The sequence below is a fragment of the Rosa chinensis genome, chromosome 4 (genome assembly GCF_002994745.2).
Source record: "Rosa chinensis cultivar Old Blush chromosome 4, RchiOBHm-V2, whole genome shotgun sequence".
Taxonomy (NCBI): domain Eukaryota; kingdom Viridiplantae; phylum Streptophyta; class Magnoliopsida; order Rosales; family Rosaceae; genus Rosa; species Rosa chinensis.
Window position 1 is genome coordinate 51,544,832 of NC_037091.1, and position 23,876 is coordinate 51,568,707.

Consider the following 23,876-nt stretch of genomic DNA (forward strand, 5'->3'; position numbering starts at 1 on the left):
TTTTCCCTCCAAAAATACGCCTTTTTATTAGTGTGAAGACGAAAGTGGCTCAGTGGCAGTTGAATCTGCAAGGAGTTCAAATTTGAAGAGGCATTGGCATTGCTGGTTGAAATGGCGGGTAAGGGAATAGACCCTAATGTCATTACATACTCGACGATTATTAGTTCTTTTTCTAATATGAGGAATGTTGAGTCTGCTCTTGCAGTTTTGGCGAAAACGTTTGTGAGGGGATGTAGGCCTAACATTCACACCTTTACTTCCTTGATGAAGGGTTATTTTACGGAAGGCAGAGTTAGTGAAGCTCTGGACTTGTGGAACCGCATGGTTCGTGAGGGATTTGGGCCCAATGTTGTTACATATACAACTATTATACATGGTCTCTGCTCTGTTAGGAATATGCACGAAGCTGCAGTATCTGTTTTACATGAGATGGAGAGAAAAGGTTGCTCTCCAAATGTGAGCACATATAGCACGTCACTCTTATTGATGGGTTTGCAAAAGCTGGCAACCTTGTTGGTCCATCTGAGACTTGGAACAATATGATGGCCCATGGTTGCTGTCCTAATGTCATAGCATATACCTGTATGGTGGATGTTCTGTGCAGGAAACATATGTTTAATCGAGCTCAATGTCTTGTAGAAAATATGACTACCAAATGCTGTCCACCAAATACAGTTACGCTTAACACATTTATATATCAAAGGGTTGTGTGTAGATGGAGAAGTAGATTGGGCTGTTAAGGTGCTCAACAAGATGAGAGAAAATGGGTGTTTGCCCAACATTACGACATATAATGAGTTATTGGCCGGATGGTCTGTTCAAGGTGAACAGATTCGAAGAAGCATTTGGACTTGTCAGGGAGATAGATGAAAAGGGACTGAAACTGAATTTGGTAACATACAACACCATTTTGAATGGTTTTTGTCGCACTGGGATGACCAACGAGGCTATGCAGGTTTTTAGCAACATGCTAACAAGGGGAACAAAGCCTGATGCCATTACATATAACATACTGATATATTTCTATTGCAAGCAAGGCAGGATAAAGACTGCTATTCAGCTTTTCAACAGTACTGGTGCAGCAAAGGAGTGGTGCCCGGATGTAATAGCTTACACTAGTCTTCTAAGTGTGATTTGTAACTCGGTAGGTCTAGACCAGGCCATGGTTTATCTTGATAAGATGATAAGGGAAGGTATCTACCCCAACATTGGCACATGGAAGCCAATCTACATACTGGATGATATTCTTCGTGAAGGTTCTTCGTGAAAGATAAGAACCATGATCTCCGATTTTATTGTAAGGAATCGTCTGTTTATCACTTAATCCAACCTGTTGATGAAATGACACATGCTAATCTCAACATAAGCGTCTGCCGTGACATCCTGTTTGCTTTCCTATGCCATGAGCAAGCCCGAGGACTAACAGCACGGTATAACACTGAACAGCATAAGGGTGCAAAGGCCGGTGCACCCGTGCATGCACCAGGCTAGCTTGGAAGGTGCTCATACATTGAAATCCTGTTACCTGTGATTCTGTGAACGTCTAGAGTAGAAGCTCATATGCCGATTCGTGGCTTGCAGAAGTTTCACATGCTGTGACGCTTGGCCTTATGGTGACTTTGTAATGGCAATTGTGCTCCTTGTAGACTATGGTGATGCAAAATGGTTACGGCAGCAGAAATTACTGGTTTAAGGGCAAAAGTCAAGGAAATCATGTTGTGGCGCCTGGTAACGGGTCACTGGAACCGTCATATGCACTTCTCGATCTTTCCTGTAATCCACATGGTCTTTCTCTCCTGTCGGATCAAAAATGTAATGCATGTGGTCTGCACATTATGTATGTATCATGTTTGTAATAGAAACTTGGGAATTTATTCAACACAGTAATGGATTTTTGCTGTATCGATCTTCTTCTTTCCATCTAGTTTACATGTTTTCTTGTTATCTAATATATGAATATGAACCCCATGCAGTCTATGAGTGAGTTAACGTTGGACTAGTTTTAAGTCTGTATCCATCTTAATCTTACTGGTTAATTTCTGTTCTTTGTTTCATTAAATTAGTGATTTAAATGAAAAAACAAGGAGTCTGAACAGTATGAAGCTGGAGACAAATTCCTTCATCACAATCATTAAGAACATTTATTTCTGCATGTCTAGAGAAAGAACAAACTGTGAACTAGTACCACTAGTTAGTATTGTTAATTTGTAGGGAGTGCATTGAACAAACTAAGGATAACTCTGTCATGCATGTTTTTTTCAACATCAAAGATATGTTAAATTAAAAGATGACTGAAGACTAATGTATGTGGCCTTCCTAGAAGATTTGATTTTCAATTGGCTGCCTCTCCAGCGACTTTGTTTGTTTTCTAGATTGAAATAGACGGGCTGATGGGATTGTTGTTTTCTAGATTGAAATAGACGGGATTGTTAGCCCTCAAGAAACATGTGCTGTACCCGTTAGAATATCGTCAGCATTTGCAAGAAGTCTTGTGATTAACAACAATCTACAGGCTGATGCAGTCGATGACGACATGCATCAAATCGATTGTGACCTTTTGCATAGCAAAGTCTAACCATGTGGCTCGTCTCATAGACTCCGGTTACAATTGTGAAAGTTTATGAGGATAATGCCGTCAATTTCAAGTTTTGAAGCTGCAAAATTATTAGTCTTTTTTTTAGGGAATCATGGGTTCCAATTTTCCTTTTTATTTCGTTTGAACACGCACGACGAAATTATTAGTCTTTAAGGATCATGCTTGCCGTTCACATTCGTGTGAACAGCTGTTAAGTTGGCTATTTTAATTGCGTATTATAAATCAGCATGTTGTGAGCTGTAGTTTATCAGTTATTTAAAATAATTGGTATCGTGAAAGTTTTTAAATTCAAAACTTACTGACATTATGAGATGAATTGATTATATATGTAGATTAGCGTATTGAACTTATTAAATTATTATATATATATATATATATATATATTATAAAGATTAAGTGGTCACCTCTTCGTCTATTTTTCTAGGTTCCAAATCCAATACATATTAATCAATGTAAAAAAAAAAAAAAAAAAAACCACAAATGAGTGAGAGAGAGATTACAAATGTACGTGTACGACACCACCTTGCTTAGAAGAGAAGTTGGTCTTGAGAAGCTTCCTCAGGCACACGGCCTGTCTTGTTCTAGCAGCCTACGTATACATGCTTTATATTTCTAACATTGCTAACGCGCCACCTAATTTGACATCTTATCTTTATTTGGACAAGTATAGCTTGATCTTGGTTTTGGAACGTATTTGCGTTTTCCTTATTAACGAAAGAGTAGAACAAAAGTCACCGCATTGACATTGTCCCCAAATATCATTTTGGGATCGAAAATGATATTTTAACACCCATCATTTATTTTTGGGACCCATCCATTCAATGAATAGAAATTGGACGATTTATGTTTCAAGATAGAGACTCTCTAATGAATAGTGTGTTTCCCATTTTGTCCCCCAATTTGCTTTGCTCTTTGACCATTCTGTCCCTAATTGCAAATATTTGAAACCTTTTTATTTTTTAATAAACATGATAATAAAACCCCTGAGCCTACTCATCCCTACATATGTTAGTGAGAATTGAGTCTATGATTTTTATAATGTTGGATTATAACTTACCAACAATTCACAGCTCAGGGGCATTTTTTTTCCCTTAAAAACTGTAAAAAAAAAAAATAGACAAGTTTGGTCAATAACGCTCGCTCCTGGTCAAAACTTCTATTTTATGAAATGTGTATATATGCCAGAATCTACTATTCATCTGTGTATCAAAATGAAAGTAGAGATTGCGCATGGACGGTTTGGGTTTTCATGAATAAGACTCTTTTCACAATTCTACAAAACATAATATGTAAAACAATATATAATATCTTTGGTTAACATCTACTAAATATAACGAACTCCTTCCTGCAGCATCGTGCGGATTCGTTATCTTGAGACTCGAGCCCCTCATTTAATTTATTTTGAAGGAATCTATTATTCTTACAAATGATACTTTAACACCACCACCGCATCATTGTAGTATTGTTCATCATTGTAGAACTGCTCATTCAACAGTAAAAATCCATTTATACAATTCCAGAAAATGTAATATGTAAAACAATATATAATATCTTTGATTAACGTCTACTAAATATAAAAAGCTTATTCCCTCAACATCGTGCAGATTCGTTATCCTGAGACACTGGTCCACGTATTTAGTTTATTTTGAAGAAATCTATTATTCTTACAAATGATACTTTAACACCACCAATGCATTATTGTATTATTATTCATCCCTCTAGAACTGCTCACTCAACGGTAAAAATCTCATTCTACTTTAGTATATGTATAATTTCTTCCAGCTCTATTCATTTTGTAGATAAGATTTGGCAATACGACCATCAGCTCCTTTCGGATAGAAACCCCCAGGGACGTGTTCATCACCTGATCCATATACAATCCTCAGTATCTCCTCCGGTGTCCTGTCATATGCAACTGAATATTCGTCTCCGGCAAGAACATTGCCACTGATTTTTCCCTCAGCTCCTAGATATTTTGGAACCACAAGGCCTTCATCTTTCAAACCTGCTTTTCCCAGCTTGTTCCTCAGATCAGAAAGCCGATTTGTGAATTCGGCCACTGATATATCATATGGATGCACTTTCATCCAAGCCTGCTCATACAACAATGTTCGAATCACTGCATCTTGTCCTGATTCCACACCCAAAAGACCTGCAACAAGCTGAAAACAATACAAACTATTAGAGCTAGCTATTAGATACTCGAGGAACATTATGTTATTACACTGTCAATATAATTTCACATATAAAAAAAAAATCAACGGAATCATTAATTATCCATTTTACGTCTCACAACATAATATGTTAAACTGTTTGACAAGAAGTTCAAGTGTTGTCATTATTGGGCTTGAAGATTACCCTTTTGGAAGTAGAGCCTTGGAGTTTTGGGTTTGCTCCAACATAACCAGTAAGACCAACATAAGGGATCAAATAGGATGCAAGGAGATAGTTCAAGCTATTGGCATAAGGATCAAATGGCGGCTTCAAAACACGCCCAAATGCAAGATTAAACACATCTGCAAATGATTTTGCACTTAAATCCAATTGTGGCCTTGGGAACCCTTTCACTGTCTTTTTAATAGCTCTGCAAACAAAACGAGGTCTTGAGTTCAAATTCCCTTTCCAAATACCGTCAACTATAAAATTAAAAAGAAAAAAGAAAAAAAAAATATTCAAACACAAAAATAGGTAAGAAAATGAAAACATATATAGAAGATTTAAAACCTCAAGTGTCCAACTTCTTGCCATGCAAACTGTTCTATCACATCCCTAGTGAAAGGGTCCAGTTTGGCTTTCTTAGCACCAAGGGGTTTTGGACCTCCCAATGTCAAGTTTGGAGCGACTTTGTCCAAGCCAAAACCCAAAGAGCCATACAGGAAGAACTCAGCTTCCAAGTACTCAAGGTTCAGAGGAAACTCCAAGAGATCAACATCTGAATCTGGTACAGGTGAGGACTCAAGGCCATGCTCATCACTCAAAATGGACTCAGAAGAGTAAAGAAGGAGGAGGATGAGGAAAGCAAGAGTAGCGGTGGTGCTGGTATGAGCAAAATGTGCCATGTTTTGCTTTGACTGTTTTTGCTATTGAGGTGTGTGATCTAATTCAAGGCGTTGCTCTGATTTATAGCCTTTGGCCTAGGAAGGGTGGCAGAATGAGAGTAACCCAGTCAAACTTGGGTTTCCCACCTGATTGAGACACTGAGTTTTAGTTATTTTTTTTTCTTTCTTTCTCTTCTTGTTTTCTAATTTCTTTATGAAGATTTAGAACAGTTGCTGATTAAAGAAGAAGATTAGGATGGAAATGTGTAATGTGTGTGGAATTTCTAAAGCAAGTTTATCTTTGCATGCGGCAAGTTAGAAAAAATGAGACTGAGGATCCAGGTATAAAGGAACCACATCGTAGTAGCTTTAATATTTATTTTGTTATACTTGTTCATTTTCATTCACGGGGTTACGTCCAATCCCCCACGGAGTTGTAATTTCTAATTATTAGTGAAAAAGAGGTGATGACCAAGCCTCCCACTGGGTTCCAGCTATAACAAAAAATAAATTAAAAAAATAAATCATATTCACATTATCAATATACAGCGTGCACATTTATAATTACACATGCATAGATAAAAACACTAGTTTAGCAATCTACTACAGTACTAGTTAATTACTCGTCCATATTAAATAGGGAAAATTTTGCAAACAGTACACTAAGTAAAGGCCACTAATAATTCATATACATAAAGTTCCAAACTGAGCATTTCGGTACACGAAATCTAAAGTCCTACCCACTATCCGTACATGTCGTCAATGACGCCGTTAATTTGAGGGGTAATATGATCTCTTCATATTTTCACTCTGAGAACCCGCCTTTCTCTCTTTGGGCACCCATCTCTCTTCCCCCCTCCCAATCTCGATTACCTCTGCAATTCCAACCATTACCATCAATCCACAGCTTTTCACCTCTGCTGAATCAACAACCATTACCATAATTCTCCCAATCCCGATCCAATTGAAGCTCAGATCCAACAAAAAGGTCCAAAATCAGAGCCACTCTTCCAGAATCTCCAGCTGAACCCTCTAATCCCAATCCCGGTGTTCAACAACAACTCCCAAAACACATAAACACCACCTTTTCCATATACAAATTAGCAGCACCGCCCAGAACATTAACCAAAGGCCTAAAATTCACACAATGAAGAACATACTCCTCCCCCAAATCGAAAATCCAAAACCTCGATAAATCCATTACCTTTGGGAAAGCCTCCGGCAGAGGACTCAGCGGTAACCACGAGAGGGGATTAAGCAAGTGCATGCGGCCGGGCAAGTCCTCTTGGATCTTGACCAGCCACCGATTCGGGCTTTTGGGCTGTCCGATGAGGAAAACGGTGCGTTTAGAGAGGTGGAAACTGAGGGTGGAGTCGGAGATGCCGTAGTTTGTGAGGAAGGGGAATCGACCGGGTAAGGGGCGAGGTCTGGAAGGGATTGATGATCGCCAGGATGAGTAGAGGGATAGGAAACAGAGGAGATAAAATGAGCTGCCGAGGCATTTGGTGATGTCCTCCAGGAGTTCTTTAGGGAGTAGAAACCAGTCCGCCATGGATTTTTCAGTTCAGTTTGCCGGTAGAGAATTTCAGAGCTGCGAGGTGGAGGAGATGAGGGTGAGTTTGGTGGGTGCGGATTTAGAAGGTGGAGGAGATGCGGTGGTCGTCGGGGTCATAGAGAGCTTTCTAGGTATGTGGAGAGAGAGAGAGAGAGAGAGGAGAGATCCGTTTTTTTTTTAACCAAAAAAAAAATCAGAGTGAGAGAGTACTAAATTACCTTTTGATAAATGAATTATTACATAAAAGTTAACGACGTCATTGACGGCGTGTACGGATAGTGGGTAGAACTTTAGATTTCGTGTACTGAAATGCTCGGTTTGGAACTTTATGTATAAGAATTATTAGTGGCCTTTACTTGGTGTACTGTTTGCAAAATTTTCCCTATTAAATATCACAATTCTATTGAGGTTACATTGTAAATAGGTTTATTATATGTTAGTTTAGTCTATGTAAAAGTTTCATTAAAAAATATCATTTTATAAATGCAATTAATGTGATTTCTTTATTTTTAACTGAAATTTCCACCGAAATCAAAACTTTCTTCAAAATTTCCTTAAATTTGAAGTACTGAAACCGAAATTTGAATCCTTGGTTGCCAATGAGTTATAATCTGTTAGTAAGTTATAAATCCAAAACTGTAAAGGCCATAGGTTCGATTCTCACTAGCATATGTAAAGGTGGGTGGGCTAAATTTTTTTTATTTTTTTTAAAGGATGATCTGGATCCTTAACTTGTTTATTTATGGATCAAACATGGATTTAGATTAATCTGACCCGTTAATGATCCGGTCCATTTTTATAATAATAAAATATTATTTTTTATTAATATATTATTATTTTTCAAAATATAAAGTATAAAATATAAAATATTAAGAATACTTTGAAATTTAGTATTTTAATTACCTCTTTTTTTTTCCAAAGTATTTTAATTACCTTAGTTTAGGGTTCTAGGAAATAGTCTTTATTGATGAATGAAATTTCTCTTTGATAATATATATATATATATATATATATATATATAATATTAAGAATACTTTGAAATTTAGTATTTTAATTATCTTAGTTTATCGTTATAGAAAATATTTTGATAATGTAATTCAACTTTTTTTTTTTTTTTTGTTAAATCAAGGTATCCCCCACTCGTAGGTAAGGACTAATCCCTCTCGAGCCGGGTCAGACCCCATTTAGGGGGGAAGCTCTTCTAATACTGGCTGCTCCATTCACAAGGCTCGAACTCCATTTTGATAATGTAATTCAACTTTTGGTGATACTCTTCATGTTGTTTTCATATTTTATTAATAGTTTATGAGGTATCATGATAAAAATTTAATATTATTATTTAAAATTTTTAAAAAAAAATTGTAATTATAAACGGATCGGATTAGCGGATCGGGTACCAGTTAATCTAGCGGATAAGGATTTGGATTGAGCAATCAATGATCCACCGGGTTAACGGAGCAGATCGGGTTGAAATTTTTGATTACTAAACGGATTCAAATTTAGATTGATCCTCTTCAAATCCGATCCATCTACAGATCTATCGAAAAATGCTAATTGTAAAAGTGTTACCTATAGAGTGTTAGCAAGTGTTACACTTGGGAGATGTTAATTGTAAAAGTCGTGCACGTAGTAAAAATCTTTTAATAGATAATGCAACACTGAAATCGTTTTTTTATTTTTATTTTTTTTTTAGAGAGTTTCTATTGGGACCTCCAAATCTGCTTACTTGACCTCACTCTATTATGAATTATTAAATGACATATATAACCTATTATAAAATTACTATTAAGGACAATAATTATACCAAAAAAAATATTATATTTATTTTATGTAGACTTTCTAATTCAATAATATTAGATTGTATTCCTTATTATTTTCCTTATCTATTTTCATTTTTCAATTTCACTACTTACTCATTAAAGCATTCATATATATATATATATATATATATATATATATATATTTAATAAGAATTAAAAATATGATTAAGATCATGTGACATAAAAGTTTTTTTTTTTTAATAAACTGTGACATAAAAGTATATGATATATTTGTTGAACACATATTGGTGAGGGAAAACAAAATAAATCCTCTTATGATTTATGACTTAAATCTAAACAATCCATTATATTTGCAAAAAAAAAAAGTATTTAAATAATTAATCATGTGGTACAAAAAATACAGAAAAAAAATAAACATTAAAAAACGAATGATTTTTTTTGTTTGAGAATAAAAAGAAATGAATTTTTTTTTTTTTGCATACCTAAAATAGAATTTTTTTTTTTTTAAAAACTAATAGTTCATGGAATTTTCTTATTGATTAGACATTAATTTTTGAAACTCAAGCTTGATTAAGAAATGTATATTTAGTTAAGATTTATAGAATGATTAAATCATTGAAATGACTAACTTTTTTATTTTAAAGATAATAATTTGTTTACAAATTATATGAGTAAGGTTATTTGAGGAAGTTTAGTGAGTAAATTTAGTATTTGAAAATTTGATAAGAGGTGTAAAAAGCATAGATTCAAGTGAGTAAATTTGGAGGTTCCAATAGAAAAATTATTATTTTTATTTACAGAATAAGTGTGAGCACCATCTCTACTTGGTGAGAGTAGTCACCACTTTATTTTAGTCTTGTTTCGGCACATTTAGGTTTTCAGCAAGCTACAATTCAAAGTATATATAAGTTGACCAAAAAAAGAGAGTACATAAACATAAATTCAAATAAGGGTACTATATATTATTTATACTATTAAGAAGAAAAGAGATGTTGTTAGTAAAATAAAAAAATTTGACAAAAATGTTCCTAAAATATATATAAATTTTTTTTAGAATTAATTAAATCACAAAGACAATTACGACAATTATAAAATAAATTTTTTAAAGAATAAATAAATATGATGGTGTTGTTGATCTGGTGCCGCAGGTTTGGATGGTCGCTGGCAAAGACCGTTCAACTTCGTGGGTTGGCGGGGAAGCTTCTCTGTTCAGGCAAGACGACGTTGATGTGTCCATGTTGGGCAATAGAGATGTCGACGGCTGTTGCAGGGTGTCCCTGTCGACTGATAGGGTTTTAGGAAGGTTGAGATGTTGGGCTCCACTTTGTGCTTCGAGCTTAGGTTGGACTGAGTTGATTTGGGCTTTGTTTATTTAATTTTGCATTTCTCTTCTTTCTTTTTTGAAAGAAGTTGTCATTATGTTTTTCTTTCTTTGAGTGGAGACTGGAGAGAGATCACAAAAATCAGATACTTAGTTGGTTTCATTATTTCATTGCTTATGAGTATTTAGGTTTTTGTTAGAAGAATAGTGCATGGATTGTGGAGTTATATTTGTCTAGAATAGGATCTTTGTAATTCCTAAAAGACGGCTCTTTACTTTCGATTAAAAAAATAATAAATAAATATATATTCACTGATCCACAATCCATTTTTCTCTCCCTCTATCTTCTCTCTACAATAGTTATTTTCTTTCATTACATTTTTTTTTTATTATCTAAAAGAAATAATTACTTTTCACATACAGAGTATATATGGAGGAAGACTAGTATATATTACTTGAAAAAATCAATGGGATTTAACAAATTTATACAAAAACCATTACTCAAAATTCCCTTGATTTATGCCTACTATCATTTGATCTAATGGCATAATTAAATCTCTTATTCGTAAATAGGAGGTCGTGAGTTTGACTAATTCACAGAAGACTAACTAATGTAATAAAAAAAATTCCTAATTTCTCACTTTTCTCTATCATTAGTTTCCTAATTTATATTATATACTAGTTAGTGTGCCCGCGCTTTGCTGCGGGTTTCACAGTTGATTAATGTACAGTAGTTAGATTGTTTTTTATTGTAAAAAAAAATAAAAAATCGTAACCCGTTGCTCATAAGCAAACTTTGGAGATGTTTTTGCTACCCTGCATCAATTGAAGTACATCATAAAGTCATTCATATATTACAATCACATACCGAAGAAACAAAAAACAAACAAAAGTGAAATCCAGTTGTACAATTGACCACGAAGAACCTGGATGAACTTTCCTGAACATGATTTTGATCCAATGGCTTCACTCTCTCTGACTCGGTTGTTCACCAGCCACAAATGTTTACATTTAGCATATGTATTCCACTATGGTATGAATGCATTAAAAAAAATTAAAAGAAATTAAATATAAAAAAAAACTTTAAGGGAAAGAAACTACCTAATGAACTGAATTGATAAGGCGGATCACAAATTCAGGAAATAATAATGCAAATTATTTAAAAAAAATGTTCTTGTTCTTGATATATTTGCAGACAGTACATATTGATAAAACGTCAAAACTAATCTATACAGTGAGGCCAAAGCAAGAGCCAAGATCTACATTACAACTAAACTGCAAGTTTGAGGAGACAAATACTAATTATCTTGCATAAAAAAACACCTAGAATAGACCTAAGGCTAACACAGCTTACAAACATTGGTTTTTCTCATTTTTAAACACCAAATTTTTTAAGCCAAAGTTCATTAGAAAATTGAAATGGTTAGCACAATAATGACATCTTCTTTTTAGCCAAATTATGTGTACAAAAATTATTTAAGCCAAAGTTCATTTTGTATACTATTACAGCAATTTCCTCTAAGCCTTGCCACGACATTTTTGATAGTCTTTAACGGCTACCTCTTTCCCAGCTAGCCAACCCTGAGAGTACTTCCAAAATTGCACACATTTGGTCTTACTCAGCCAACTATGAACCATTACTTCACCCATCTAGAACTATAAGAGATATATTACCTTGTACACAGCACCAATCCACCTTGTCCAAGCTTGTTTGAATCTAAAAAGTCATTGGTAGCTTTCCTTATAGTAGCTAGATCAATGAACAACAGTTCTTCAGAACTTTCCATTTTGTCTTCTTCTATGATTGTGACTCCAGTGGGGTTTAAAATTCAGGTAAAAGTCCATGCTGGCTTCTTTCTTCATCTGCAGCAAGGTTAGAATTATAGATAACTTTTAGTTGGTAATCCTAGAAAATTATATTATAATTAAAGAGTATCAATCCATGTACCTTGAACATTTTCCAATCCTCTTTCCTGCCAAAGATAGACAACACAAAGTACAATGAAAACTGCTGATGGTATAGTGGATACACTTATGACGAACTCCTTTGATGTAGAACGAATGACAGTCCAAATTGAAGAACAGTTTGATCGTGCAAAAGAAGGAAAACCCAAGTTACTATTGCAACTTCGCATTCGGTGTCCGATTTGATCGTGCCATAACTTTCCGGAAAGGGAATTGCGCTAGGAACAAAACTCGTTGCTATGCCACCATGTGTGGGCTTTTTCGGGCTTTCAGGGTTGTTTAGGGCCTAAAAACTGCAATTTACTGTTTTTCAGAATTTTCGGTTTCCTAGTTTGTTTTGGATTTGTTTTATTTTTACCCGTGGGCTTTAGGGTTTCATTGTTAGTCGCCATAGAGTTTCTTTTCTCATATATATGCAACCTTAAACGGTTGTAGAACCTATCTTTTATCATAATTTCAATCAAACTTGAGAGTTTTCTCTTTTATCTCTGGTGGACTCAAGAACCTTTGTTTTAGGTTTATTGCTTGTAAACCTAGGTGATCTTTCCGACTGCGTCATCCTTCCAAGTCTTCCCCTTGTCCCCTGTCAATTAGTTCTTGGTGAATTGATAGCATGTGTAATCAATTTATTGCAAAGTACAGATGATTATCAATAGAAAAGAAGAGCATTTGAAGTCCCTAACCTTTGGAATATATTGCTTGTTTACAATGATTATCAATACATTCAAGTAAACTCTTGAATATATTGCTTGTTTATAAAAGCACGCTATTGAAGACGTTGCGGCATATATATGTAAGGGTATTCATATAAAAGCACATATACAATTTAAGTTAAGTTTGTTGGATTCATTTTGAAGATACATTGCCAAATAACAGACATCTATTAAAGGAAAAACATATTATGTGTCTTCGTCAAAGCGACTGACGGAGAGGGAATCAAGGAATCAGTGATTACCATCAATCAACACGATTACGGACCAATCATCATTTAATGTCATCATTGTAATGGATATTTCCGTTATAATTCACTCCCTATATAAAGGGACTATGAAATGAAATGAGTAGACCAATTCCAATTGTCATTTTACTTTTACACGTTATCAGCAAGCTCAGAGCAAATAGCCAAAGAAAAAAAACCTAGTTTTCTAGTTTCTTTCCGTAGAAAAAAAAAACAAAACAAAACCCTGGAAGAAAAAAACTTTTTCTTCTTTTCTGCCGCCACCATCGATTCCAAAAAAAAGGAATGAAAAAAAATTCCGTGCCAGCAGCCTCCACCCTCGGCTCTCCCTCCGTGCACAAAGCCACCTCACCAAGCCTCCTCCCTAAGCGCGCGTCTTCGTTTGGCCTTACAGCCCAGTCTGCGCGCATCAGCCAGCCTCCAACGCGCATCTGCCTGCCGGTTTTTCCAAGCGGCGCCGTCCTTCTCAGACCTAGATCAGATTCGTCACTATTCATCAGCCTCACCTACATTACTGATCCTTGCAGCACCGATTCCTGCAGCCCCCCAGATCCTTCTTCCTATCAGGCCAGACCTCCATATCCTTCATCCGGCCTCCTCTTTTCCAGCCCACTTGCTGCATAGATCACAGGCCCAGCCCCGCGCGTCCACGTGCATCCTGCAGTAGCCCAGCCCAGTCCAGCATCCTCGCATCCTCAGTCTTGGGCGCGGCCTCCCACCTGCGGCGTCCGGCTCCGGCCTTGAAGAAAGACAGAAACCCAGAAGGAAGAAGACGCGAGAAAAAAGAAGAAGAGGAAAACAAAAAGAAAAGAAGAAAAAAAAAACAAGTGAGTCGGCCCAAAGAAAAGGTCCGGCCCAAAGCAAAACAATTTCTCAATTAAAAAAAAAAAAAGGTGACCCGGCCCAAAGCAAGTGAGTGACCCAAAAAAAAAAAAAGCAGAAAAGAAAGAAAAGAAAGAAAAGAAAAAAAAAAACAAAAACAAGGCCCACTACTTAAAAGAAAGAGGAAACGACCCAGTTTTTTTTTTCCAAGCCCAAAAACATCGCTACGCACGCCTGTATCAACACGCGCGTGTGCTAGGATCGTTTTGTTTTCTCGAAATCAAGTATGTTTTCTTTATTTTTATTTTACTATTTGAACCGAGCATTGAATTTTATTTATGTTTTCTATTTTTAAGCATGCTTTATACTTTATTGTTTATGCTTTTATTTTGTTATTAAGCATGTTTAGTTAGATAATTTTGATCATTTTAAGCATGCCTTATTATTTATGTTTTCTATGATTATATTTAAGCATGATTTATAATTATGTTTAAGATGCTTTATATTTTATTGCTTATAATTTTATTATGAAATTTTAAGCATGTTTTGTGATTTTATTTTACGCATGATATATTATTGCTATTATTTTTTTTTGTAGCATATATTTTTTTGTATATTTGTGATTTTTGAGCATGCATGCCATGTAATTTATTTTTATATATGCTATGTTTTATTTATTATTAAATGTGCTATTGTTATTTCTAGAATGCAACATATACAATCCGCTTTGCCATGATAATGAAAATTCATGCGCATTATACACACACACACTTACCATGATAAAATATTTTCACATAGCATCGGAAAAAAATGTGACCATTACAAATCTTGGTCTTGGAATCTAATTCATCTGTTTGGAAAATAATTCACGTGGATGTATTTATAACTGCGTAATTTATTTCTTCTCTCTTGTTGTTTATGTAGATGGTTGATCAAACTCGACCTGAATTTGACATTTTGGACTCAGATGGACTTGAGTACCACCGTTGGGTTTCCGATGTAGAAACTGCCTTTGTGGCCAAAGACTACACTGCCACCATTACCAAACCCAAAGATGATGAACTATCTAATAAGGTGAAAGCAAATGCCTAAATGTTTTTGAGGCGACATATTGATCCTAGCCTACACTGGGAGTACCTTCAGTTGAAGACACCCAAAGAACTGTGGGATGCCCTTAAATGAACGTTTTGGGAACATTCATGACACCTTTCTCCCAGAACTAACCGTTCAGTGGAATGAAATCCGCTTGCTTGACTATAAAAGGGTCAATGACTTCAACAAGGTTATGTTGCGCCTCAAGGCACCGTCCAAATTTTTGTAGAAAGGAACTCATAGAAGATGATATGATCCAGAAGACTCTTTCTACTTTTCCTACTTCAACAATTATACTAGCAAACCAGTATAGGCTAGAGTATGACAACAAAAGAATCATAACATTCAATAAGCTGATCAACCTACTGCAAGTGGCTGAAAGGCATAATGAGGTTCTTTTGAACAACAATGTCATGCCTGTTGGGACAAAGAAAATTTCCGAGGCTAATTATGACAAAGTGAAAGGTAGAAAGAACCCTAATGCAAAGGGGGTTGGACGTGCTGATCCCTACCCTCGTGGCAACAATGCACCATGTGGCAAGGGACGTGGGGGTCGTGATATGGGCCGTGGAGGCCCTCCCAATGTATGGCGCAGAGATGGTGGTGCTGGCCCTAGTGGTCATGGCAATAAGGTGCAAAGGGCACCTAAGAACCCTTCAGTCAAACAGGATAGAGTTGGCAATGCACCATGCTATAGGTGTGGAGTCATTGGGCATTGGTACAAGAACTGCCAAGCAAGCAACATAGTTACAGCCACTTACAAGAGGTATAGGAAGTCTAAAGAACAAGAGGCTCACTATATGGAAGAAGAAGGTCATGACCCAGATGTCAACCTCACTATTGTAGACTTCAATGGCAACAAGGAACTTGCTCCGTCAATGGATGCTTCAAACTTTGATTGATCTGCTTTATTTATTTTTCCAAAGACAGATGTGAAGGCATAATGCCTCACTTTTAATTAGACTATTGTTTGGTCTTAAAGTTTATTTCAATAATGGTTTGATGAATTAGAACAAGACCTTGATTTGATTATCGTTGGCTTATTAATAAATTTCAAATTTTATTCTGAAGCACTAAATTTATTCAAATTTATTTACTACACATATTTACATGGTTCGAAATAGCACTATAAAGATGTAAAGCAATACATCTAGAGAAAAATTATTAGAATGAAAAGATTCTCATTCTACTAAAATAGAATACTCTAAAGAATATGAGACATATTTAAAGTCAAAAACGCTCTGTATGCACCAAGAGCTAATCAAACCTTGTTAAGTTTCAAAGATATTCGTGCCAACGGTTATCATGTAAAAACACACTGTGAGAATGGAACTGAATACCTTTATATTACCTCTAATAAATGTGAAAGGAAACACATTTTAGAAGAACTTATGAGTCAATCTAATGGACTGTACCTCACTATGATTCGGATCATTGAATCCTATACTATCACCAACAATGAAATGTGGGACACTGACTCATATAGGCTTTGGCATGACCGCCTAAGGCATCCCGGTCATGACATGATGATCCGTATTTTAAAGAACTCATATGGACATCCCTTCTTTAGAGTGGAAAAATAACATGGAAGAAAAATCCGCCACACTGCAAGGTGTCAGTCCTAGTACTGCTCAAATGCAGTCATTGCTTTCTGAAGTACCAGTAGCACTACCTCCCATTATGCCTCATTGACTAATTCAAAGGCACATCACTCGTTTTGCAAAGCCTGCTCTTTAGAAAAAACAGGATCGAGACCTTCCTATGCTACAAACACAAAACAAAACATTCCATTCTTACAAAGGATAAAAGGAGATATCTGTGGACCTATCCATCCAGAATGCGGACCATCAAGTACTTTATGGTTTTGGTGGATGCTTCGACACGCTGGTCACATGCCATTTTATTGTCCACAAGAAATGCTGCATTTGCAAAAATCCTAGCACAGATTATACAGGCTCACCACCATGATCACCCTATCAAGTCTATAAGGCTTGATAATGCTGGTGGTTCTAGTGGATGGTTCGACACGCTGGTCACATGCCGTTTTATTGTCCACAAGAAATGCTGCATTTGCAATACTCCTAGCACAAATTATACATTTAAGGGCTCACCACCATGATCACCCTATCAAGTCTATAAGGCTTGATAATGCTGGAGAGTTTACATCAAAAGCATTTGATGATTATTGTATGTCTATTGGGATCGATGTAGAGCATCTTGTACCCCATGTGCATACACAAAATGGTCTCGCAGAAGCCACCATCAAAAGGCTACAGATGGTAGCTAGGGCATTGGTTATGCGCACCAACCTGCCTATATTTGCATGGGGTTATGCAATATTGCACGCAACTTTACTTATTCGTTTTAGACCCACTGCTAGCCAACCATTTTTAACGTACCAGTTGGTCTGGATATGAGCCTGACATTTCACACTTATGCATATGTGGTTGCGCAGTATATGTGCCTATTGTGCCCCCACAGAGCATCAAAATGGGTCCTTAGAGACGATTAAGTATTTATGTTGGATACGAATCCCCAACAATTATCCGCTACTTGGAACCCTTGACAGACGATCTCTTTATCGCTAGATTTGCGGATTGTCACTTTGATGAGACAGTCTTCCCATCGTTAGGAGGAGATAGGAAAAAGGATTTTCCAAGGGAACGGCAGGAATTATCGTGGTTTGTCCCCACTCTATCTCATTTTGATCCCCGCATTTCACAAAAGTGAAAGTGAAGTGAAAAGAATAATCGATCTTCAGAACGTAGCAGATTTGATGCCTGATGTGTTTGCTGATATCGTAAAAGTGACGAGATCACATATACCAGCTGCAAATGTTCTTGCAAGGTTAGAAGTCCCCAACAAGGGGCACAGTGCCGCAGATAGAGGTACTGCAACCACACTTAGTGGAGGTGTGGTTGAGGTCGTGGCTCCCCAAAGGAAGAGGGGGAGGCCACTTGGTTCGATTGACACTCACCCAAAGAAGAAGAGGGGGAGTAAGGCACAAACTGATCCATTAATCATCAATGTAGAGAATCCCTCTCATGAGATTGTCTCTGATTATAGTTATGTCCATGAATCAATACTGGAGGACTCTCCGATGTTTGAAATGATTTCAGAGAACAAAGAAATCTCAATGGATTATGAAAGTGTGTATGAGTTGATAGAAAGATCTTCCATACACATTGATGATGTATTTACATACACTGTTGCTCAAGAAATCATAGAGCACGATGATATCGAACCACGCTCTGTTGCATAATGTCAACAAAGGGCAGATTGGCCTAAATGAAAAGAAGCAATTCAGGCAGAATTAGATTCTCTGACAAAGAGACAGGTATTTGGTCCGGTAGTGCTAATCTCACCAAGTGTAAAGCCTGCAGGACATAAATGAGTCTTTGTCAAAAAACGTAATGAGAAGAATGAAGTCCTGAGGTACAAGGCTTGCCTTATGGCGCAAGGTTTCTCACAACGCCCTAGAATTGACTACGAGGAGACATTCTCTTCCATAATGGACGTTATAACGTTCGGCTACTTAGTTAGCTTAGTAGTTTCCGAACGAAGGACTGGAAATGCAGCTCATGGATTTGGTTACTGCATATCTCTATGGGAATCTAGATTCAGAGATATATATGAAAGTGCCTGATGGCCTTACATTACCTAAGTCAAGTGACTCTAAACCACGGAGTGCGTTTGCAATTAGGTTGAAACACTCACTTTACGGATTGAAACAATCCGGGTGGATGTGGTATACCCTAGGGCTGTCAATGGGTCGTGTCGGGTTGGGTTCGTGTCAGGTCAAGGTATTTGTCGTGTTGCAAAATATAAACCCAAACCCAACCCATTTAATAATCGTGTCAAAAATTTAAACTCAAACCCAACTCATTTATTAAATGGGTTACCCGTTTCCAACCCGCTTAACCCATTTAATAAATAGGTCGTGTGACTCGTGTCTTGTTAAACAAAATGACTCATTTAAGCGTTAACAATGGAACCTATTTAGAACGAGTTTGAGTGGAATGTCCCACTTCTAGAGGTTCTATTTACACCTATGGAGGTTGGAATGATTGCTAATATTCCTCTAAGCCTTAGTGTAACGTCCCGAACCTAAATCCACGTGTTTACTAGTCATTTGGACGGTAAACGACCTTTACTTTCACGTTTACTTTGGGTTTAGTACTTTTAGTGGCTCTAAAAGTTGACTTTTTGTTCGGGTCAAAATTTGAGAAAATGTTCTTCATGAAAGTTGTAGGGGACGTTAAACCGAGCGCGTGCATATGTGGTACGTAAAAATCGGACTTCGTATGTGAGAGTTATGACCAAAATTGTAAAGTTACTGTTCATGGTAACTTTTGATAAAAATGGAAAGTTACCCGGGTAGGTTTCCATTTCCGGAAACCACCCCAGCTCTTTCTCTCTCCTCTCCCCCCCGAGCTCTCTCTTCTCCGGTTCGGCCTCCTCCTTCCCCCTCCGATTTCCGGTGATTCCGGCCACCACAGGGCGTGCCACCGGTCACCAGAGGAGCGCCTCCTCCCTCCGAGCACCCCAGCAGCCTTGGTTTTCCACGATTTGGCCGGAAAACCACGGATCGAAGCCTAAACCACTCCGGCTGCAGTTTGGGACTTTTGCCGATTCCCGGCAATTTCGGCCACCTCCGGTCCCCATTTCTTCGTCGAAGGTTTGGTTTTTACCACTGATCATTTCCCCTATGGTCTTGTAACGCGATTTGAAGTGTAGAGGCCGGATCGAATTAGGGTTCTTGAAATTTTCTGGGTTTGCGTTCTTGGATTGATTTCGACTGTTTCTAGTTGTTATTTGGAATTGTTGTAGTTATGAAGTTGAATCAGTGTGTTGAGTAGGTGTTGTATCTGAAATTTGGTGGCCGGAGGTGGAGGTTGGCCACCGGCGCATGAAACCCACGCACCGCCACTGTAGGTGGCGCGTGAGACAGGGTTTTGGCCGGGAATTTTGACCTGTTGTAAATGTAATTAATCAATTATACGTCTAGGTTATTAATCGTAGCTTGGAAATGGATTTGGAGTTGAATTGAATATAAATTTTGATGGTTAATCAAAGAATGGTGAAATTGTTAATCGAATTACGAGGAATCCATCCATCGGATTTCCTCGGTTTGGCCTTTGAGCCATACATTAAAGGAATAATATTATTGAAGAAGATTGGGAGAAATTGGGCAATTAAAGTTGATGTTAGGGTTGGTTTTAATTATCCCAATTTAGTTTTCCATCCGGTAATTAAAGTTACGAACATTATATTGTACAGGACGTGAGGAGGATTCCCTCGAGGAGGGTTTGGATCGACGGCAGGCTTAGCCGTACATTGTGAGTGGACGTTTGTTTTAAATAAGTGATGCATGCATTTATTTATTAAAGCATGTTTTATTTTATCAACATATTATTTTCCGAGCATATAAAGTTGATTGCAAATGATCTTATGGATTTGCTTTTAAATAATAATTCTCATGAACAAGTATGATTTATACCGGTTGTGAGTTTTGGTTATGAAGATGTTATGCTCGGATTCGAATTTATAATTGATGTTGATTTTCGACGAATTATTTCCGAGGTGATTTCCGGAATTATGCTATTTTTATTATATTCCTATTCGTGGATTTGAGATGTTTGGAAAGATTTTCGAAATGGGATTTCGATGGAATTATTTTCTTGTTTATTTATTTGATCATTGGTTTTGGCATTGGGAATGCCTCATTGACAACCTATTTATTCCTTTAGCGTGTGGGACACGCTGTTAATTTATACGACTTTACGAGAATTTCCGGGTACGGTTGGGAATCGTACCCGTGTTTTCTTTGTTCGTGGGATATGGGGAAGCCTTAAAGATTTATGGGATTTTATTAGTTTTTACCCACCATACCTGGGTCGTTATATATATATATTTATTGCTAGCTAGCCTATTAGAACTCCTCCCTACTTACTATGTGTTTGTGGGCGAGTAAGAGCAGAGCATGGGATGCTCCAGAGTGTGGGACACTCCGACCCGAGCCTAAGAGGCTCCCTTATTTCGTATGGTGAAATTTCTTCCCCCTATTTTATTGTTGCTTGACTAGCGGGGCTAGTCCGATTTTTCACTGTATCCAGCGGGGCTGGTCTTATTTTCTTGAGAAATGAGATTTCGGTTTTACGATATAGTTTTCGAATGTGGTGACTAGCGAGGCTAGTCAATTTATCGTTTTGGAATTCTGGGATTTAAAGCTAAATGTATTTTTCTAATTGTTGCATGCATCGGTTATTAAAGAGAATAAACGTGGGAAAGTATGAAATCCTTTTTCCTTTAAATTGTTTATTTTTGTCCACTCACGCTAACGTTTTTCGTCTACTTTCCCCTGGGCCTTTCGGTTTCTAATGCCCAGTTTGCAGGCGAATTAGTGGAGGTCGGGCGTACATGACATTTGAGGCATAGTTGTCACTACTTCCGCAGTGTAGGATCACTTGATCCTTTACTCCTCTGTTATATCCCTGTGTATAGTAGTATTGCTCTGCATAACCTTTGGGATTTGTATATTTGAGTTTTGTGTGTTTTACAGGTTTTCGGGTAGTCCATTTTAGAGGTGACTCTGCCGAATTTTTGGTAGAGTTATCCCTAAGGTGGGCCCCACAGGGCCACCTCGGGTTTCAGGGTGAAATTCGGGGCGGGTCCTGTCAATTTGGTATCAGAGCCTTAGGTTGTTAGGTTCTGTAGACTCGTTTCTATTTTGTTACCTTATATGCTTGGTGTTGCCCAGTACCTCTCGAGTGATGGCCCGACTGCAGCGGTTCCCCATCGTGTACTCTTCGGTGCTGTGGTATTCATCAAGTGTGTAAGGTACAAAGTCAGTTGGTTTTCTTCTGGTGCTATGCCTCTTGTACGCCGACCTCCTAGGACTTTCTTTGCGTATTCGATTGGTTAACTATCTTGTGCCTATCCCTGGTGATGGTAGAGTAAAACTACTCTACAGTTTCGAGCTGTGCTACGAAATGTGATTCGAGGAAAATGTTGTGGTTGTCTTTTCTTTGATGCCAACAAGTTTGTTGGGGCAGGGATTAAGGTGCGGAAACCAGAGTTCGAGTTGTGTTTGAGTGTCTGAGACGAGCGACAATAGCTTTGGGCTGTCTCTAGATGATATGATTGCTTCGGGAATCAGGATTGTGGGTGGAAATGGACTTGGTAATAATGGTGGTTTTGACTTTGAACCAAGTTTCAGGAAAGGTGTTTTGTGATGTGATTGGTTGTTAAGTAACATTTGAAATATTATTGGAAGTTTTTGGTGGTTCTTTGAGAACCTCATTGTTGGAAACCATTTACAGAGAAAATTGAATAATTATTCTGGGTTGTTATGTCTAGAGGTTGTGTTTTCAAGTAGCTATGGTCACTGATGATGGCAAGTGAGTAGTGATAACAGTAAATGAGAGATATAAGTAGGACGAGATTTTTAGAAATTGTCATTTTGGGTCGTTGACCTAACCAAGGTGTATGAGCATAGCTTTGCTCGAAATAAAAGAGATTGATTTTTGATACCATGACTTATAGTTTTGTCTATCTGAGTCTTGTATGGTAGCGAGTAGGGAGATTAACAAGAATGGGCTTTTACAGTTGATATGTGCTTGAAGTGCAAGAATTGGAAGAATGCTTAAGGTTTTATAAAAGAGTTACGACTTTGGTCGGTAAATAATTGGGAGAGTTGGAATCAACTCTTCGTATGTGGTATTATTCAAACGGATTCTTTTGTTTATCCATTTATGAGTGAAACGGTTGTACGTAATCTGGGGAATAGTGAGTGACATAGTTCGGTGTTCTTAGAAGTTCAAACGGAATTACTTTGTGATACGGAATCTGATTCGAATTTTAAATCACGGAGCCTTGAAGGTTGAATTGTGATAGACTCTTAGTGGAAGTTTGCCGGACGAATGGGTTGTGATATGATATTAGTGGATGGTGGAATAACTTAAAGGAAATAAGTTTTCTGTTGGCTCTGGAAATATTTTAAGTTAAGGCTTGACCAAGACTCTTGTTATCTTGGGTGGAAGGTATTGTAGTCTGTTTTAAGTGATGTACTTCAGTGATGATTACTTTGAGGAAATTGGATCATTATTGTGGTGGGACCACGTTCGGATCCGGATATCGCTTGGTGTGCTACAAGATGTTGGACGGGTGTCCTATGAATTATAGAAAGGAAAGATCTTGTGAATTGTGTTAGCTACCTTGGGGGATTGATTATTGCTTGAAGCAATTATGTGTAATGGATTTCTTTGGAGGAATTGAGCGAACTTTGCCACCCTGGTGACCTTTAATTGGAAATGTATAGGAAGTTGTTGGTATGAGTGAAATCCGGTCACCACTTATCTAAAGTTAAGACAACTTGAACAGGAAGTAGGAGTTGAGTTGAAATAAATTGATTGGGCTTATGTTCTATCAAGGGTTCAATAGATATTTAAGTACTAATTGTTGAGCTACTATGGTTATGTTATTGAATTAATTCTTGGTGAAAAGATTTGGAAAGTTTTTGGTACAATTTTGGTTAGCACAAGAAAGTCATTGAGATCCTTGTTGTAACTAAAATTTTAGAAGTCAAGTGTCGATTGAGGAGTGGATTTGTGGTTATCTTATCCTCTTTTTGGTAAGGGCAATTGCTGTTTATCAGTTTTGGCCTTAAGTTAAATAAAAAGAGTTGGCTATATTTTAGTACTTGCAAGTTCAACGTGGTTTGACATAACTGATTTCCATTGATTCTTG

At 37.1% G+C, this 23,876-nt stretch overlaps 3 protein-coding genes across 3 annotated transcripts; 1 reads left to right on the forward strand and 2 right to left on the reverse strand.

Annotated features, from left to right (window-relative positions):
• The first annotated feature begins 723 nt into the window (after window positions 1-723).
• LOC112199508 (pentatricopeptide repeat-containing protein At3g48810-like) lies at window positions 724-1,300 on the forward strand. Its single transcript, XM_040517823.1, has one exon. The coding sequence runs from the start codon at window positions 764-766 to the stop codon at window positions 1,265-1,267; it is 504 nt and encodes a 167-aa protein (XP_040373757.1). The 5' UTR covers window positions 724-763; the 3' UTR covers window positions 1,268-1,300.
• Window positions 1,301-4,083: 2,783 nt separating this feature from the next.
• Window positions 4,084-5,708, reverse strand: LOC112200844 (desiccation-related protein PCC13-62). The gene is made up of 3 exons (XM_024341849.2): window positions 5,321-5,708; window positions 4,955-5,180; window positions 4,084-4,758 (listed from the first exon to the last, which is right to left on the reverse strand). Exons 1-3 carry the CDS (start codon window positions 5,653-5,655, stop codon window positions 4,381-4,383), a joined length of 939 nt encoding a protein of 312 aa, XP_024197617.1. The 5' UTR covers window positions 5,656-5,708; the 3' UTR covers window positions 4,084-4,380.
• A 977-nt stretch (window positions 5,709-6,685) lies between these two features.
• On the reverse strand, window positions 6,686-7,186 carry LOC112199509 (F-box protein SKIP23-like). Its single transcript, XM_024340518.1, has one exon. It carries the CDS (start codon window positions 7,184-7,186, stop codon window positions 6,686-6,688), a length of 501 nt encoding a protein of 166 aa, XP_024196286.1.
• Between the last annotated feature and the right edge of the window lie 16,690 nt (window positions 7,187-23,876).

What these genes read in the sequence shown, in the direction of transcription:
- LOC112199508 (XM_040517823.1), top strand. Translation starts at nt 764, where the DNA reads ATGGGTGTTTGCCCAACATTACGACATATAATGAGTTATTGGCCGGAT.
- LOC112200844 (XM_024341849.2), bottom strand. Translation starts at nt 5,655, where the DNA reads ATGGCACATTTTGCTCATACCAGCACCACCGCTACTCTTGCTTTCCTC. An exon ending in CAAGAAGTTGGACACTTGAG is followed by an intron (nt 5,181 to 5,320) that starts GTTTTAAATCTT and finishes TTTTGTTTGCAG; the next exon opens with AGCTATTAAAAAGACAGTGA. An exon ending in AAGGCTCTACTTCCAAAAGG is followed by an intron (nt 4,759 to 4,954) that starts GTAATCTTCAAG and finishes TATTGTTTTCAG; the next exon opens with CTTGTTGCAGGTCTTTTGGG.
- LOC112199509 (XM_024340518.1), bottom strand. Translation starts at nt 7,186, where the DNA reads ATGGCGGACTGGTTTCTACTCCCTAAAGAACTCCTGGAGGACATCACC.